The sequence below is a fragment of the Sinohyriopsis cumingii genome, chromosome 2, assembly GCF_028554795.1.
Source record: "Sinohyriopsis cumingii isolate HCF-2022 chromosome 2, ASM2855479v2, whole genome shotgun sequence".
NCBI classification, from domain to species: domain Eukaryota; kingdom Metazoa; phylum Mollusca; class Bivalvia; order Unionida; family Unionidae; genus Sinohyriopsis; species Sinohyriopsis cumingii.
Genome location: NC_142962.1, coordinates 9,308,432 through 9,328,258, shown reverse-complemented (window position 1 = coordinate 9,328,258; position 19,827 = coordinate 9,308,432). Strand labels below are relative to the sequence as shown.

At 36.4% G+C, this 19,827-nt stretch overlaps 1 protein-coding gene across 2 annotated transcripts in view; it reads left to right on the top strand.

The window, feature by feature from the left end:
- Nucleotides 1-19,827, top strand: part of LOC149804320 (uncharacterized) — a 175,004-nt gene that overhangs the window by 26,630 nt on the left and 128,547 nt on the right. The window contains exons 2-5 of one of the 2 annotated variants that reach the window (XM_089938755.1): nucleotides 2,496-2,586; nucleotides 4,631-4,721; nucleotides 5,307-5,351; nucleotides 10,971-11,048. In XM_089938755.1, the coding sequence (XP_089794881.1) occupies nucleotides 4,719-4,721; nucleotides 5,307-5,351; nucleotides 10,971-11,048 (126 nt within the window). In that variant the 5' untranslated portion in view covers nucleotides 2,496-2,586; nucleotides 4,631-4,718. The remainder of the gene's footprint in view (nucleotides 1-2,495; nucleotides 2,587-4,630; nucleotides 4,722-5,306; nucleotides 5,352-10,970; nucleotides 11,049-19,827) is intronic. The other variant, XM_089938762.1, reaches the window with a different exon arrangement.

Below are 19,827 nucleotides of genomic sequence, written 5' to 3'. Positions count from 1 at the left end.
AGAGACAGTATGGATGCAGGCCTGACGCGTGAAAGTCAGAAAGTGACATACATGATCTTAAGCAGGCAAACATGGGTGTCAATTCCGTCGGGTAAAACCGTTTTCAACGCAACCGCCTTAGCTAGAAGATTAGTGTTTACAACTTGCAGACAATTTCTCTCTCTAGAACATATCATCTGATCCACGTTTCATAAAAATGGTATTAAACGACGAGCTTCAAAACATATGTTACTGTGCAAATATATAGCTGGTTAGGTTTAATCAATTCCAAAAGTCCTTTCCACCAAGAAGGATCTGGAATATATACCAGACATTGAATTTCGGTGAAAATATTCGTTTTGTTATATAATATCGACATTTAGGAATTATTATATAACCATCGACATCTGGGAATTATTATACATCCAAAGATTCTTGGAGTATCCATATTGAAATTTACTTTATTATGTATCTATGTGTATTGGACGACCGAGAAAGGTACAATTTACATTGCCAAAATTTGTTCTGGTCACAATTTATTTAACGAATTTTCGACCAAGTCTAGAATGTGCATCTAAATTGCGGTCCTCCTGTGCAAACTCGGATTCCCAAAAACTTGAAAAAGTTACAGCTTGAAGCAGTTAGAATAGTTTCTTAATTTCTAAAGCGTGCTAGGAAAGAACATCATTCTGAAACTGAACGAGCCACTCTCAGAGAAAAGCGAAAAATAAAAATATGCAACTTTTATAAAAGTATCAGCAACCAGTCTTTATTAGATTTATTAATCCCCACCTTGATTGCCACATGTAGTGCATTGCATTCTGAGAACCTCGAACAGTAACATTCATTATCAATGAAAAAACTTTTTGAAAACAAATCGTATACAGCAAGACTTGTTAACTCATGTAAAGGTTTACCACAGTCCGCACAAAAATATTACAGACGCAGAATCTTTGCTCCAAGTTATTTTACATTTAGAATAGGCAAACTTCTATTCCTTTTTTCGGTAAGGAGCTGCATGTAGCTCGCTAAAATATGATTTATTTAGATTAAATCATAGCCTCAAACCTCAGTATACTTACGGATTTAATAAGATAAGAAACGATCAGAAAAATGTTGCTACAAAAGGAAATGCAGCAGCTCGTTATGAAAACAAAAAGGTTCACAAATTTAAATTGCGTTTTGTTCAAATTGTGTCTACAGTTAAATAAAAGATGTATGTACTGGACCAAACCAAACGCTAATCGCTCTTGTTTCTTATGTATCCCCCTAATATCATTACATGTATGTACGTCATCTATTTTTGATATTTTCGTTACATCTCTTGCTTCTATGCTCGTAATTAATTATGTTCGTTAATGATGGAGCGTAACTTGTAAGCTGAAAGATCCTATATGCAATAATTTTGTCCTGTATAGATAATTATCTTATCATCATGCTTAAACAAAACATTTTCATAGTTATTCCTAAGATTATAATAATTTCATCGTGTTTGTGCTGTTTGTTATGTGGCTTTTTATATATCCCTTATGAACTATTTTTGGGTATATGTTGAACATTTGTGCTTTCAGTTTCTTAATTTTACATAAAGTAACTTTACATTGCACAACCTATCTCGTTTTCCTTAAGCCATGTCGCTACTGCTTCTGTATGCCTAATGGGAGGACGGGTAAGGTGAACACAACATTTTCAAACCTACTGTGTTATAGACACTGTTATGGAAGTTTATAAGAACAAGGAATGTTGTCAAATATTCAATTTTAATGGTTTTAGGCACAAATTTCAATAGGGTTTCATAACACCTATCACCAGATGATGGTGTCAGGCTGCTACCGTTTTACGTGCATACACATTATTTTGTATACCCGTGTGTTACGTATGTTTAATTTGTGTTCGACTTTTGACCGTGATTGTATATTGTAAGAGTCATATTATAGACATCATATAATGTACCTAATGCTTATTTATGATTGTGATTGTAAGATAATTATTACTTGTAGGTAAACATGTTCACTTAGATCTGAGTTTAGTACATTGGTTTTCCGTTTGGAATTCCTGGTCAATGTGGTATCTGCCATGTTCTTTCTAAAGTGTCAGGACACGAACTGACCTTGTTTATAACTTAGAATGTTCTGGAAATGAGATTGTAACCCTCGTCCTGGTCCTCATATGGTGTCTTAATTTTAAATTAAAGTTGTTAGGATAAGAATTATTAATTTCTGTATTAAAATATGTAGTGGAATTAATCTTTTAATTGTGTACAAATTATAATTTGGAATTTTTCGGAACACCACTGGATTTTATTCAGATCATTCCATACGTTTTGACTTGTGATATAACTTTTATGACTTTTGGGATTTATATCACAATTCTGCAAGTTCTTTTTACACTTTGTGTTTTAAGGAATTTCATTACCTTTTGGATTTTACTAAACTTGATGGTTTTTGCTTGTTTCTATTGTTTAGTTTAAGACCATACATTCGTAACACTTAGTTAAATGTTTGTATTTTGGTCAGGTGCTTTGCAGTGTAAAAATACTGCTATACTGTAATCATAAAATCGGATGGGGAGATGCAGCACCACGAATACTACACTGTCATGAGGAAGGTAATTCACTGTGACCTCTCTTTCACTCTTAATTGGTTCTGGTTACATTTTTATTTTAAGTTTATTTGTATTGCCGTGTTAATGGCAGAATTATCCAAGTAAATGGATGTATGCATCTTTACTACAACCAAACTCTTATCACAAATTATGCCTTCCATTTCAAATTTTACTGGCTCTGGTTAAGTTTTTGTATTTTAACTCATAACCATATAGTTTCGTTACACTATATATCTACATTTATTAAACTTGGTGAGGTAATGCATCTTGACAAGTACTGCACTGTTGCCACAAATTTAGATCGGTGTGACATATTATTAAAGCTTCCCTGACTTTGGTATTTTATATTTTAAATTTATTTCTAACTCCATTTGCATGATAGGATCATCAAAGTAGATGTATACCCCAGCTTTCATCATTTGCTCACAAAGAATAGACTTCCACCATGTGTCAACCTAGCGCTCAAGGGAAGAAACCATTTTATTTTACCGGTAAATCATATTTCAAGGGATGTTTTTGTTTCTCACAGTGGGGTTGAAGAGAACACGAGGATGACGAAAAAGTCCCTCCTCCATATCCTGCGTGTCCTAATAATGCCATAGTGGCTTTTTTAGAAAATAGTTCTGCAGATCATGCACTGTCGTGTAATTGCCTCTGAATTTCACCGTGGAGTGGGAAATAAAGTGAATGTGATTGACTTTTATGACATGAGCAAACATATGCTAAAAACTTTCATCTATCGTGCGCTAAAGAGAGACATGATTGGGGGCAAGATGGAACACAATGGGGCACTGAGTTATTAATGTCATTGCCTTTAGAGATTAATGGACACATGTTTTCTTCATCCAAATCCAATTTTAGAACATATAACATGATGCATCTACGCGCAAAGATAATCAACACCATTTATTGAGTTAAGAATCAAGAGGTCGATTGTTCTCGTTATCGGCACCATTGGCAGTTTTTTTGTATCATCATTTATTTAATAATATTAATACATTTGTTTGATTGTTGAAATATAATATATTCAGAATAAAAGTCAATGATATATTTGCATGATAAAGCTAGCGAAAGTAACGTTTAATAGCCATAGTAAAACTTCAATGCAGAACGACAAAAGATGACGAAACTATAGTTAACACAGGTCGGAAAGTCATCGTAAACAAAAATTCGAGTTAAATTAAAAGCAAATAAATGGGTGAAACGTTTCTGACTTGCATTCCTTAATGCAATAGGAACAAACTTTCATTCATACTTATAGAACATTTTATTCAACATCATGTACATCATTTTTTTTTCTGAAATATTTAGAGCAAGAATTATGTCAATGTCATAGATGTTTACTTATTTTACAAATGAGTAATAACAAGGATTGATTTATAAAATATTTCATCATGCCAGGTAGGGCATCTATGCCTTCGTTGACGTTATCTTGAGTGTTATGAGATAACTGTGATGCACATTTTAAAATGCAGGGATAATTCTTTAGATTGTGCCTCAGGTGATACTAGAGAGGAAGTAGACTCTTACAGTAGGACTGAAAAGTTAAGTATTTACGGTTATAGAGACTAGTTATTAATTACATAATCAATTATGCAGGATTATGGGTATGGCTTGTGCGTGTGTGTTAACCGATGTATGCTAACTTTAGGCATGTATTTTGACATTTTTACATATTTGAACGGGGACATTCCTAAGATACTTGGATAAGACAGGTATCTGAGTTGTTCCGCAGTTGTGTAGACATGTCACAACGTGAGCCATGAAAGAGTACAAAATTTCCACAACTTTAGCTTTACTTAATGTTTTACTCATTGGTGCGAAATATAAGTTGCATTTTCATAACGCAGAGTTCAGTAGGTAATACAACAGAAACAAATATAGTACATAAATAAAACTATTCAATTAATTTTATAAATTAGAACTTCATTGCCATTTTATAGTTAATTTTGTTCAGACGTTCTCCTGGCTGAATTATTGCTAAATTGAAAAAAAAGTTACAAAAATAATTTAAACACAAAAACATTAAATTGCAATTTCTTTACAGTGACGTGTCCGACATTAAAGCTGGAAAATCTCAACGGAAGAGGTCCCTTGAGCAGCTCCCATTTCTTTCAAAAAACAAAACAACAACAATGGTAAGAAGCAACAGAAAAGATAAAAATGGTTAAGCATAATGCCATTGATATGCAAAATGTTTGTCCCTGTTAATATTAGCTATGTCATCAATTTACTTCACGATGCAGAAAATCAATGATATCTGCATATATTTTTATAATATGTCTTGATGAAAAATTCTGATTTTAAGAATATGTTTAAAATTCTGTTTACTAGGACTTTATATTTCTTGCCATAAGATTGAAGGGCAAAAACAATCTGCAACGTATTGTATTCCTTTGTTTAGAGATTTTATAAATGGTTTTGATGGTTGCAGCACATGACAATTTGTTATGTCTGAGGGAAAGATTAGACATTGCAGACAAAATGTAGTAACACGTTGCATTCTAAGTGGATTGGGGATCAACGTTTGCACAGACATACCCGAGCCGCATGCCCGGGAAAATAAGTTGGCATAGAAGACATAATTTAAGCTTCTGGCGAGTTGTATAGTCTTCATCCATATTGGCGTTTTATCATACATGTAGTATTAGTAATATACGTGGTGATTTGTGACAATGGATAACAGAAAATTGCTTATAATATCAGAAATTTCTCTTTTCCAGGCTTACAGTCAAGGCGATTCGTTGAATACTGGTTTGGACGACAAGGTATAATAAAAATAGTTTATCGTTTTCCTGTCAATGCTGCCAGACGATTAATATATGCTAGGAAAGCATTCTACTGTGCAGAGGGAATTATTGCGAATTTTGTAAATATCTCCGTGCCGTACACTTCGTGCATAAGCTACAAACATAATCTTAATGATTAAACAAAGTAAACCAAGCTCATCCTAGACGATTCCAATGGCAATACACGTCAGTTCAAGTCATAAAATAGTATGTCAGTATTTTACAGAAGTATTGATTAATTACAGGGTTTTAACAACCAACTATTTGTATAGGTCAGCAAATCTATACTAAACTGAATTGAAAAATGCAGAATGGTTTTGAAGATGACAAATATTTAAAATCAACATGCTATAACTGTAGGAGCAATATAATAAGAGGCAAATTTGATACTTTGATCACTTAAGATGAAACCATATAGATCATTCACATAGAGCATGTAGTTTGAATTTCATATACCCACAATATATCCTAATGACCATGTATAAACTAGTGAGGGTATGGCAGTTCTTTGTTGAAGCTGCTAGTGACAAATTCGATTAAGGATATTCAATATATTTTATTCAGCAAGGATTTTAGATTTGAAAATTTGTGAAGAATTGTGAAGATAAAAGCTTAAAAGGCAATTTTATGTCTTTATAGAATTAAATGAAGTTAAGGATAAAAGCGAAAACTGTCCAGTTTAGTTATATTTAACACATAGTCTTTTGCCTAGAACACAATGCGAAAAGTTTAAGATACTTAACAATATTGTGTATTAAATCCCAGATAAAAGTTCCATCCTGAAGTATAGAGTACTCTGAATGAATTCTACCGGTGTTCAGAATGACGTCCAATGTTGAATGTGCTGATATACTAACAGCATAGTGGAATAGTGCTGATGTGCTAACATTCCTGTTTATCACAATGATATAGTAAAAAAATGTCTCAAACTGAATTCACAATAATATGAAGTTATACATTTTGTCCGAAAAGGCTCAATTAACACTTTCATAATTCCAACGAATAATATAAAATTAAAACCAAAGCAGAAAAGAACTAAAATAGTGGTTATACTTGTCAGATGCTAAAGAGTAGAAATGAGTAATTCAAACATAAACAACCATATTATAACAATCTAAGAAAACACGATGATCAGGATAACAGTTAAAAGTTCATTTCTAGAAAATTCTTAGTCCTTGACAAGCTCAGACATGTTACTTAATGTTTAATAAAAAAACGACAAAAGTCAGATACACCAGGGAAGTAGTAATATTCGCTCATCGGGAGTGAAAGGAGGCAAATGAGGAAATACGAAAAATTAACAAGCGAAAGACAATTAGGGGTCATGTATATGATGGGGTTATGCAAGAACTTACTATGGAAATGGCACTTGACGGTCAAAAGTGTTTATGAGGTCGAAAAAGACAGCATGAGGTCAAAAGGGTTTGTGGGTAAAATGGGTTTATAGGGTCAAAGAATAATGAAAACAAGTTTTAAGTTTGAGTTAAAAAGACAATCACACAAACAAACGCAGACACACAACACATAAGCAAAACACCTATGACAAAAGTGAAATAGCTTTTTGATACAAGTGAATATCCTGAAAAGGGCCTTTGGATATCCTCTTGTTTTGCATCCTCCATAACTTCCAATTCTTCTACCAGCTCCTCATTTTGTCTAGGATCTTCACCTTTCTTGTAGAAAATATCTTTCCTTTCTCCAAACATACGTTTATGATTGAACCAGTGGGTGAATAAATCAACCTGTTAAAGAGGTGGCGAAGATACGTTGACTATCAACTTGGACGATCTAATATTTCATCAGTTGCTTTGAAAGCAGAGGAAGAAGTGGACGAAGAAGATGTAACCATACCAAAGGTTTTCAGAATTCTGAAAATAATATAAATATCACGGGATTTTATGCTTTTCAGACACGTTTATTTCTTTTCAAGAAATTAAGTTACAAAAATATCTAAGAAGCAAAGGAATATGTACATCAATAATGTACAAATCAAAATAACCATCTGAATACAAACGAATCAATGTACAAAGTTTTCGATCCAAATGTACCCGAATCTCACTGAGTCTCTACACAATGTACATTCTACAACTGTTCCTCCCAGAATGGCTTTTTTTTCTGCCGACGACGATACTGTCTTGAACTTAGTTTTCTTCTGTGTCAGTTTATTCTGTCACTGTATTTAACACGTGTGTGGATGTCATTTGCACTTTAAGTTTTAAGTAAATGTTTTGGCATAGTCAGCCACTACTTGCGTTCTAGCATCGAAGCCAAAACTTTTCAAGTCATGTTCATCTTTCCAGTTCTTGTGTAATCCAAAAGATACACAAACATCTTCGTAAGCGTCCAATGTCAACAAAGTGTCACGAAACTATTCTTCACACAGGGGTAGAGAAGTATCGATATGAAGGCGCAATGTTTTAAACATAACGAGTCTCTTGTTCAGATTTGAAGGTGCAGTGGCAATGATGCCTTTCTGCAGTAACTGTTCGTAAATAGTTCACAATGAATGTCCTAATGAACAAAATCCCGAAAACGTAGTCAACACGCAAACCACATGTCGTCCAATCTTAAATGGAAACAAGGTATGAATATTGTCAGTGACTTCCTTCCCAGGAATTTGTTGCAAAACTACTGATAGAGATAAAGGCATGCTCTTATACCCTTGTTTATATTTCATGTTTTCATGGAAAAGACTTTTATTTAAATGGATTTATGATTGTGAGTTTGAGTTTCACTTGTTTTCAGTCAAACCCTTTGTAAAGCCGTTTTCTCAGCTTCATAGATCGGATCTAATGTAGACATTTCTCAAGAATGTCCGTCTCTTGGACATAATAATACACTTTTGCCAAACGGAATCCGTCTCTAAACGATATTGAATGAACTTGATTTCATTCCCTATTTCGCAACATGTACATTCCGCTTGTGACGTTACTTCTTGTAATTTATTTTGTTATATTTGCCTATGTCTTTAACATTCCTTTGCATTTCAGTCCACGGAATTCTATGTTTCACAACCAAATTGTAGGTTGAAGTCTTTTCATCAAAACCTTTAAAAGAGACAAGCAAATGCTCATCAACATCTGACCATTTGTAAATTTTTTAAACAGTCAGCAAATGTATAGTATTACGATACCAGTAGATATAATGTCGTATTGGGTGCAATTGTACTTGTGTTTATCTTGTATGTTGACGAGTGTTTTTGTAAATTGGGTGTCTCGGGACTTGAGGCAAACTACGAGCGTTCGCTTCTGGAGCATCCATGAGAATATTACTTGGGTCCCACCAAAATAAAGTAGTGAAAGCGCGGTGACCATCTAGCATGTTACAGGTAAGCCGAACATTTCGGCTCTCATTCGTGAAGTGATACACCGCAACTGAAACACTTGACATTATCACCTTCTCTCAAGCACACAATCCAGCTATGGCTAATTGTTTGGATGTCGGTCCAATCAGATATTTATACCATATATATTTTAATTTTTGGAATCGACTTCAAAATCACATTAGTCAGGAAAAGGCACATATAAATCAACAGGTAACGCGTATTCTTCTTTCACTGGTTCACTGCAATGATGTTGTGGTGGCATCTGGAGCAGATTGTACAGGGGTGGATGATTTCCATAGGGTGGTACACAACGGCATCAATTTGACCATGAAAGCCAGTGAACAGGCGAGGAAGACGAAAGGCATCACTTTCGCGTCTATAGGGTGGTACACCCACAGTATCAGTTTCTATAGTGGCAGAGGTAGAGAAGCGAAGCGACCATGTCATGTTCCATCGACGATGTCACTGGGTACGGCATTGAGGCGATTGAAAACCACAACATCGTAATCACGTTTCTCACTGAACTTGAACTCTCATTTGCTTGTGCCTGTGTAAAATGATTATTCTTTCTAGCTTTGAGTTTGTAGTCGTCATGAAGTTTCAATTTTGGAAGGCTTCACTGTTTATACCGGTCTGACAAAATTTCAGATAATAAACGATTTCTGTATATGGGATAACATATCCCAGCTGTCATTATCATACATGCGTAAACAGATTCAATTTAACATGTTACGTCATAAGTGGCACTTGAAAGCAGGTCTAAAACAACATGCGTGGTTGTTCATGATTATATACGGTTTGAGTTTTTGCCAACCAGGCGATTTGATTTCAATTATGGCCTTTGCACCATGTCATAATAATCGGTTAAGACATATTCGTTTTGCCATTGTGAATCAGGTAATACACATAGTAGATCTTTGAGGTGAATCATTAATGATACTATAGTACTTTAGATATAGACCTGATATTTAATATAATCGTACTTGAACGTGTGACAACCGTGCACGCTGTTAACGGGAGAAAACCAGCATACGCTACATATTATGTAACTGGCCTCGGCGACGTTTTTCGTGAATTGTTTGCAGTGGCACAAAAAGTGCTCTCAGCTTTATATTTGTCCGATGCACCGATCAATAAGCATGTTGCAATAGCATCACGAATATTGATGTGGATCAGGTGAAAAACTAGGATAACAAGCTGCTCAATCGCCTCGAGATTGATTACAACGACTAGTGACTCGAGCACCGCCAAAAGCGGTTGTACTTGCATCAACATGAACTATGCTGGCTGTGTTTCGTAACATTATTAATGTACACCTCAACAACGACTGTCGGTGATTGAAATATGGTAGTGGGAAATGGATTGCGGGTGATAACGTTAGTTGACCAGAGCGATAATGACCCATTTTGCCGGTCTCTGCTAAGCATCACTGTATGTCTCTGGCTGCTTTTTGTGTCACTACAATTTCGTGGACTATTAATGTTATAATTCAAACCTTTCACATAGTTTGTGGCTTGCTTGCTAAAATGGCAAAGTCATGAGGGATAGAGGTTGTGTGTGACCTAGAGCAGCCAGAAAATGGCAAATTATATACAATAGTTAAATCGTCAAAGAAAAAACGGAAAGTAATATGCACAACTGAACATAGAAAAAAGTCGTTGGCTCTTAGTTTGTTTTCTGTCAAAAACTGGGTTTATAGTACATTAAACTTCGAACCTGCACTGGTTAACTCCATCCATTCCTTCCAACAGATATTAAACAACACATAAAAGGCTAATGGCATCCTTGGTCATCAAAACATGTCCTACTTACATTAATGCTTTGTCTGTCTATAAACGAGTAATTCAGTTCCCAAACCAAATTTACTAGCATCTTTAATGAAACGATGTCATAATTTGAATGCGCTTCCGATTTCTAATTATACGAAGGTTAACGTTGCATTTCTTTTCTGCTAAATTATATAATGAAATCGATGATACACTGTACAAAGTTATCCTTGTAGTGAGAACGTTTGTGCATAAACCCGTTCCTGTTAATTGGTTTGGTTTCCGTTGAATTCGACACATATTGCAATTAAGATTAATCAGGGATGACCTTAATGGTGAAAGATTAAATATTTTATTCATTCTCAATTTATTTTACTCCTAATACATGCTATGTCCCATTGACTTTTATCCTGAGCAGAATTAAACATGCTTGCACATGAACTACATGATACAGAACGCGATTGTATTCTATATTATATTAAACATATATAGTCCGTATTTTTTCAGCTTTCGTACTCTGATTCAGAAGACCTCGACCCTGAAGAGAAATATGGAAGTGATTTCGTATCGGAAACCTCGACACAGGTAATACTTTATTTATAATAAGTTTTGATTCACTTTTGATAATTTTGTAAATTTTTCATTTGAAAATTGGCATAGTTCCATGCACGTAGCAATGTTTCAATTTAAGACCAAAATAATTCATTAGAAAATAAATGCGATATACTTTTTTATGTATTCATCGTTTGAAATTTACATTATCTGTCTATATGTAGATAATGTAGAAGCTGCGTAACTCTAATTGGCAAATATGGAGTTTTCTGTTTAAACTTGTTCTTGACCCTTTAAGAATATATGCAGCAAATTTAAATATTTAGATGAAAGAATTTGGCTAATTCCCTCCTCACTCTTATTATCTATATTTATATTTTCCTTATTTTATATCAGAGATTTGATTTAGAAGCATGAATAAATATGATTCCTTTGATAAAAACCGTACTCCTATTTATTTAATAATTCGCTTCTCATTTGTTTTATAATCATTAATTTTGTCCAAATATAACATCAGTGTAATTGATGATCGCGTCAGCGTTAATTTTTGTATCAAATGGTATTACTATCTGTTCGGTTCTTTGTAATTTCCCCACGACCCTGTTCCAACAGCAGCAACAGCTCCTCTTTATGGAAACCATGATACATAGCAAAAAGGTTTTGCATTTGGGATTAATGTTTCTCATAAAATTCACTTCATATACAGTGCAGAGTACTAAAACACTCAAAATTTATTTCTTATTTCTTATTAATGAATTTGTTGTTACTTACAAATCAGGGTTAACATAATATCACATTAAAGATGGCTTCCTTTGTAGTAAATATACACCTTAGTATGACGATCGAAGACTGGCGTATGACTAGATATAGTTTATATGTCCAGTATTCTATTTGCGAATATATTTAATAGCAATTATTTGATAAAAAGTATGCTTTCTTGCACCCAGGTTCAAGTGACTTGCCCACATGGCTAATTGATTGATTAATATGCCACCAAGATACAACAAAGTCAACAGGGTTTTGTTTAAGAAAATTACCCATTCCAACAAGCAGTTATTCTTGCGTGCATGTGCTTTAGTAATCTGGAAACATCACTTAACGTGACTTGAATGTTTTACCTGTGACTAACTGAATAAGTTTTGGTTGTGCATACAGTTTCATAGTTAAGAGATATTTAGCTACGACAGCCACTGTATTACTCGACAGGCAAGTTGTCTTATTGTTGTTTATAAAATGTGTACCATCGAGGAAGAAGTGAAATTAATCACATAAATTAGCGTATTGTGAAGATGCTCCCAGAACTACACTATGGCTATATTACCAGACATAACTGCTCAGGATTAGTTTGTTTAGTAGCATATACATGTTTATTTAATGGTCAGTACTATAATCATCCACCACAGAGATAAATTTATAGGTAATGTTCTTGAAGCTATATTTTCTAAGAAGAAAATGTAAATTATGATAATAGAACGACGTGGTATTTTTCTTTTAAATAATAATAATAATAATAATAATAATAATAAATTGATTAATTGATTAACATTCCGACGAAAGTTATGCTATCAAAGAAATATTGTGCCTTCTGATTTGGTATTATTATTGGTTTTACCGGCACATTTAATACATTACTGTTTATATCATACTGATGAGATATCAGCTTAGTGCCGTTTTGAAAGACATGCCTGCCGACCCGGCTGTCTGTGGTACATACCAAACCCACAACCCATGGTTTACGAGCCGCCGTTCTAACAACTGAGCTACCTGCCACAGGGCATACAAGTGATAAAACAAAAAGGATATTTCTTTTCCACGATATCAAAGTAGAGGTGGCATATTGATTTGAGAAAACGCAAAGGTTAATTATAATTACTTTTTCAGATGTTAATAATATCAAACAACCATAAAAGCCAGACTTTACTGGTTAAACGTCACGTGCTTTGAACAACTGTGAGAGAAACCCAATATGACAATATTTCATATATCAGTTATTATATCGATTCCTACCAAGAAATGCAAGCCGTCCACCCATTTTAATACATGTGCTTATTCACATGTAAATTGTAGTTAACCTTTCGTCGCTGGAATAGTACATTTACAGCGTCGAATCATTAATATACAAAGATACCGTTACCAAAATAGATTTGCTCTGCTTACATATACACATGTCAGAAAAAGGCTATATATGTGCTTCTGAACTACACAGGGTTACTTAACCGACGTTATTAAAGGATACAATATAGGTCACAGTCACCTTCTTTTGTTATAATGAGTAGTACTAACAACGATGCATCCAATTATCAAGTTCCATTTTTCTAACGTAAATAAACACTTTAAAATGACATCTGACACACAAAATACACCAAAGTCTCTAAACCATTAAATACCGGTCTTTTAATACCTTTCTGCAATGAAGGTAAAACACCAATGAAAAACAAAAGTAACCAACTTCAGTGAAACAGCAAGTATTGGACATAGTAACCTACTCCGGCATTGATGTAGTGGTGCTTATTGAGATGGATCTCTCACAAATTTTAATAATTTTCGATTGTGTAGAATGTAAATAGATTGCGGGAAACCCACATGGTCATAGGCTAAACCCAAAACCTGAACATTCAAGTGTGAAATATTAAATGTAAGAAACAGTAACCACTTTATGCTGTTGCAGTAAAAGCAAACGTATACAATCATCTAGTGTATTGACTGTAGCATGAGCAGTCAAAATCAAAACGGAAAAGCCCCAAAACCTAGAGAGTTTAGGAACTAAAAGCGAAAACTGGACCCATGCCGGTAAATGTATGTATTTTAAGTGAAGCTTGACTTATGGGACGCAGTAACTTCTTGTATGAAGAGGTTGTATTACTTATACGGAAGTCTACCCTCTCATAGTATCACTATTTCATGTACAACATTATGCATACAGGATGCAAATAATTGTATGAATGACATTTATACAATGCAAATGTATGAACTGAAGGCTACAGTGACCTAATTTTGTAATGCCGTACAGATAAAGGTGCACACAATCCAACAGCTGAACAATTCTGGCAATATGAGAATTTGATAATTAAACTTACTGCTCCCAACCCAAATAAATGAGGCATTATATATGGTTCACTGTGGCGTACATTTGTGGTGAGAGCATCGTATTTATATGATGCATCCCCATTATAAATTTCCATGATTCCATGAATTGTGTCATCCTAGGAACTTTGACTCATTAAGTGAAAAGTACATATATTAGGGAGAATAGGGCTTACCATTAAAAACAGGGTCCCGGCACTCTGGGGACTATGTAAATTTAACATGGGGAATATTGTCGCGGCACTCTGGGGACAATGGGAATTTAACATGGGAATAGAGTTTGGGCCTGTCTAGGGACAAGGGGAATTGAACATGGGAATAAAGTTTGGGCCTGTCTAGGGAAAAGGGGAATTGAACATGGGAATAGAGTTTGGGCCTTTCTAGGGACAAGGGGAATTGAACATGGGAATAGAGTTTGGGTCTGTCTAGGGACAAGGGGAATTGAACATGGGAATAGAGTGTGGGCCTATCTAGGGACAAGGGGAAATGGAACAGGGTCAGGACCCTATTTTAATAAGGTCCCGACCTGATGGGTCTATGGAAATGGAACAGGCCAAAATTGAAACAGGGAGGGGTCTCTATTTTAAAAAAACAAAATGGGGTAGGCAATGAAAGTCAAGGTCTTCTCGAGAGATAGGAGTGGCCCTGAAAAGGGCCTTTGGTTTTCTTCTTCTTTTAATTTCTTATATTTCTCGACCAGCTTCTTTTTTTCTGTCCTACACTTTTTCTATTCTTTTCTTTCTTTCTTCCTCCTTTTTCTTCTTTTTCTCTTCTTTCTGCTTCTCCTCCTCTTCTTTCTTCCTCTTCTCATTTTCTTCTTCCTTTTCAATTTTTTCGTTACATGCTCTCATCCTTATCCTTTCCTCTTCATCCTCCTTCTCCTCCTTTATTTCTTTCAACATATCACTTATTATTTCTTTTAGTTTTCTTAAATTGTTGATCTCCATCTTCACTCGATGGAGACTATAAGAATAGTGATCCTCGTTTAGCTTAACTAACATTTGCTCCATCATGCCCAAATTGTCCAGGACTTCTTGCAATTTTTTCATTTTATCAAGGTGGTTCGAAGCCATCTTCTTTTATATTCTTTGTAGAATGGTGCGAATGACGAACGTTGTGGGTTCTAATACGAAAAGTGCGGACGTGAAGGAAAACATCCCCTAAAACTCCAAAACTTATATTACCTAGATCATGACCAAACAACGTGCGGACGTGAAGGAAAACATCCCCTACTTTTCTTTTCTCGTATTATCCACTATCCACATACGCGAAGCATCAATAAACAAACCCAAAATCTACTATCCACACACGCAAAGCATTAAAATCAAACCCAAATCTACTATCCACACAAACATACGTGAGTGATTACAAAACCCAATAATCTACTATCCACACTAACCTACGTGATCGCTAACAAACACACAATCATATACATAAACACATACAATCTTAACAGGAAAAGAGTGAGTGTTTATAAATACACTACTCTACATCCACATTGGCAAATGGATTACTATATCTTTCCTAGAGTATTGGGTAGCCCTGAAAAGGGCTGTTTGTTTTGAACTCCAGGGCACCTGGTTAATGGTTGCACCTCCCCGGTCTGGCACCGCAAACGCATCTCCTACTCCAATCTCCTTTCACTCTTTTTGCTGCGAGTGCAGAGGAGGAATGAGTGGCTTCAGAATCTCAATCTTCTGTCTCTGGGATTCTGAAATTTCCTTGTTGTGTCTGTGGTACAGCCATTCCTCTCTCCTTTTCCTCCTCTTCTTTTTTTCTTCTCTCCTCCTCTTCATTTTGTCTTCTCTCCTCCTCTTTCATCCTTCCTTCTTTCACTATAGCCTCTGCGGCCAGCTCATTCAGTATGAGCCAAGCATATTCCAGGTGCACATGAACTTCTAACAGTTTCACTAGCCTTCTGCTCATTCTCTAGTGTTGATCAATCAACAAGCGTAGCTAGACTGCCGAGCGATTTTCAATTTATAGCTAAAGCGCGGACGAGAAGGAAAAATCCCCTTAAGACAAAACTTATATTACCTGGATCATGACCAAAGAACGCGCGGACCTAAAAGAAACACTTACTTTTTATGCTACCCATCACTATTCTAAAACATGTTGACAAGTCACTTAAAGAAAATACACACACACACACACACACACACACACTTTCTAAGCAAGAAAAAACAATTTATGTGCTTATACACGTACTTCTATTTTTTAACTTACTACAGGCAATCGATTGTTATTTCTTTTCTAGAGATTGGGGTAGCCCTAACAAGGGCTGTTTTTTGTGTGCGAAGTTGAAGCTAGGGCGATCGTTTATATTCTAAGAATGTGACGTCCTCTGATGATAGGCTTTCTGACGATAGGTCTGCTTTTTCGGAAAGAGAAGAAGAACTCTTTGGTATCGATGCGACAATGGACAAAGCCTCTGTCAGGTTCAGGTTGCTGCTGCTGCTGCTGCTGCTGTTGTTGCTGTTGCTACTCTCTCTCTGCTGTTTCTGAAGTCTGTACGTCTCTGTCCATTCTTCTTTCTCCCTGTTAATTTCTTCTCTGAAGAGCTCTTCTATCAGGTCTTCAGTGACTTTTAACATTCTCACATTCTCTATCTCTTCTGGCTTCGGTATCAGACTGTGTCTGACCCTATGCAAATTCACGTAGGCTTCGTTTAGCTTAGCTAGGCTGGAGCACATCTTCGTAGGAGGATGAGTCGACAATGGATGGTTAGACTGGAGACAACCCGTTTTTTAAAGTCAAAGCGCGGACGTGAAGGAAAACATCCCTACACGGTTTTCGAGTCGGAACGTTCAATGAGTGTCATGAGAGAGATAGAGAGAAGTCAAAGAGCATGAATCAAAATTCCTATAGCCAAACAAAAGACAAAGGCATTTTTTCTTCAAAACACAACATTTTTATTCAAAATCACTTAACACTAACAAACAACCATAACATTTTTAACAATAATCCAACAATATAACATCAAACATTTTTTTTCAAATACCAAAACATTTGTTTTCAACTAACACATTATTTTGGATAGGGTTGACAACTTGTGAATGAAATTGTGATTTCCACTGTTGGAAGTCATTAGGCCATTGATGGTCACTACGTTTCCTAGCTTGAGACAAAAGACAAGCATACTGGTCACAAAACCATCGATCTACTTTCACATCGTTTCTAGAAGAAGAACGAGGATCAAAATGAGTCACTAAATGTTCTAAGGAATAGCCCAGGCTGCGATGATGCAGAAAATACACACAATATTGTCCACACACCAAGGAATCTGTGCCATGTAATTACACATTATTGAATCGGGTGGTCTGAGCATTTCTTCTCATAAAGTCAATGATATCGACTTCTAAAGGAGGCAATTCATAGGAATCGAAATATTCCACACATCCTTCTTGAGGAAAGTAGACGGCTACCCAGTGGGTTCCTGGGAGATGACTGTCGTCCGTGTTGATCACATAAGCTTGATGGTCTTGAGGTTTGTGATGAGGGAGTTCATCTTTAGCACAAACGACAGGATTCCAAGAAGCAGTGTACGAACTGTGGTTCAAAAGGTAACAAAGTTCCCAGGTATCCATTTATTTGCTTTTTTTTGCTTCACAGGTAATTATAAGTGATCAATTCGATCCTGACTTTTTGCTTGAAAATGTCTGACAAGTAAAAGGCGTTTTGCTTCTACTTCTTACTCAGGTTCAAGAGAGATTCGATGCACTCCAGAGACGTTAATGGAGGAGAAGAATGTTTATCCAAGCCTTTATACCACTCATTCAACACGAGTTCTATTTCGATGTGACGCCAAGCTTCGTTTAGATATTCGTCCAATTTATCTTCTTGACTCAACATCAGATATTTGTCGTGTTGAATTTGACTGGGATGATCGTTGTGACATCCATAGCACTCTTCCTTGATCAATTCTCTCATTATATCTGCCAGGAATGTAGCAAAACAGGAGACTAAATGGGCTTCTTGTTCTGGCCATTTTGACTTCATCATGACAACTTCTTCGCCTTGGGATTCTTCTTCTTCTTCTTTCACAGTCTCCTCACATTCCATGTCCAAAGTTTCTTACTAGGTAAAGAGGGATAACAGTCTTCCATAGCTTCTAATAATCTAGAATGACTTCTCTCAAACTGTTGATTGCTATCGTATTATCGAATTCTGCATACAGGATGACGTTCACCGTTTCATCAGGCTTTCGGTGTGGAAACTGAATTTCCACTCGAATATGGCCTGATTTTATAGGGTGGAAATGTCCCTCGTCGCTGCCTTGGTCTGGAGTGAAATCAAAAGCCCACAAAGCGTAGCCTCCTGCATAATCTTCGTACGTAATACCGTGACTGGTGTTGGTTCCTAACTGACCGGTAGCTTCGTACAGGGACAAATACGATCTCAAGTAATTCTTCTTTTCAAAGTCAGGTTCGAAGGGTCGGGTACACAATGTCTTGCCATCGCGACTGACTTTGATCTTGGACACGCCAAAGTGTTGAAAGTAGAAAGGATTTTTATCGATAGCTCCATTGAAGGCTGTATTCTCGACGACAGCAACGATCAAACGTTTGGGTAATTGTCCTTGGAACAGATGATCTTCAATCATGGATCGCTGCACCCCTGGGAATGGTGAAGGTTTTCACTTCCACGCGTCGTATGGGATACTTGGCTGTCGCTCTGCTCAACGTCTGACTGATGTCGTTACCCACTTTAGGTAGCACTTCCACGCGTCGTACTTAGAGCCTGGCTTCCTCCATGACAGCTTTGCAAGCGACATTACCTATCAAATGGAAAGCGGCACTGCTACGATTCAGTCTCAAACGGACATTCACCCCGTTCAGCAAATACTTCTCTTGTTACCACATGTCCAAATGCAAACGATCCATCAGTTCTGAACTTGTGTTGGCTCCCATGATTTTGTCTCTTCGTTCTACAAATCCCGCATTGTGTTCATCCTTTGTATTAATTTCGAACATTTCAAACTGGCCTGCATCGTCAGCTTCCCATACCACACAGGCATTGAAATGAGTGTTCTTGGCGTCTATTCCGTACGTCAAGAGATTTTCCAGGTACGCTCGATAAGGGTAAGTATCCATGCTGCTACTGACTAGTTTCTTATTCAAGTACAAGTCCACTCCACTGAACAAGGAATGCATGAAATTGTTGACGAGAGTTATTACCTCATCACCTTCTAGGGGTGAATTGTCCTCATCGACAACTTTGACTTTCAGGTACAGGTAACTGCTATTCAGATCGATGTAATCTTCGGGCTGTCCTTTGATTTCAAACTCGATGGGAGCTGAGGCTGTCAAAGAGGAGACGGGATGAAATTCCACCCACTGGGATTCTTGCATGGTCATCATGGTGGGAGGCATGGCAAACAGATCCAGTTCCGACTTGAAACAATAATCGAAAACGTCTAAGTCTCGGACGGTTCTTCTTTTCTTAGTCTTTCTAGCTTTAGAACTGTGAAGTCTGGTGAAAGGGTGTTTTATTCGTCGTCTCTTTCTGCCTTGTCCTTGCTGTGGCGTCAGGGAAGGAGGAATGCCTGACTCGGTAGCGTGCAGGGCATTTATAGATGTTTGTCGTCGACCCAAAAGGTCTTTACCCGTTTTCAGGAAGACATTTCTGCCTGCTCTCATGAAAGCTTCTTTGGGGTTTTGTTTGTCGATGATGACATTTTGGAGAAATTCTTTGCCTTGCGTCAGTGCGGCATCTTTCAAGGCGTGCA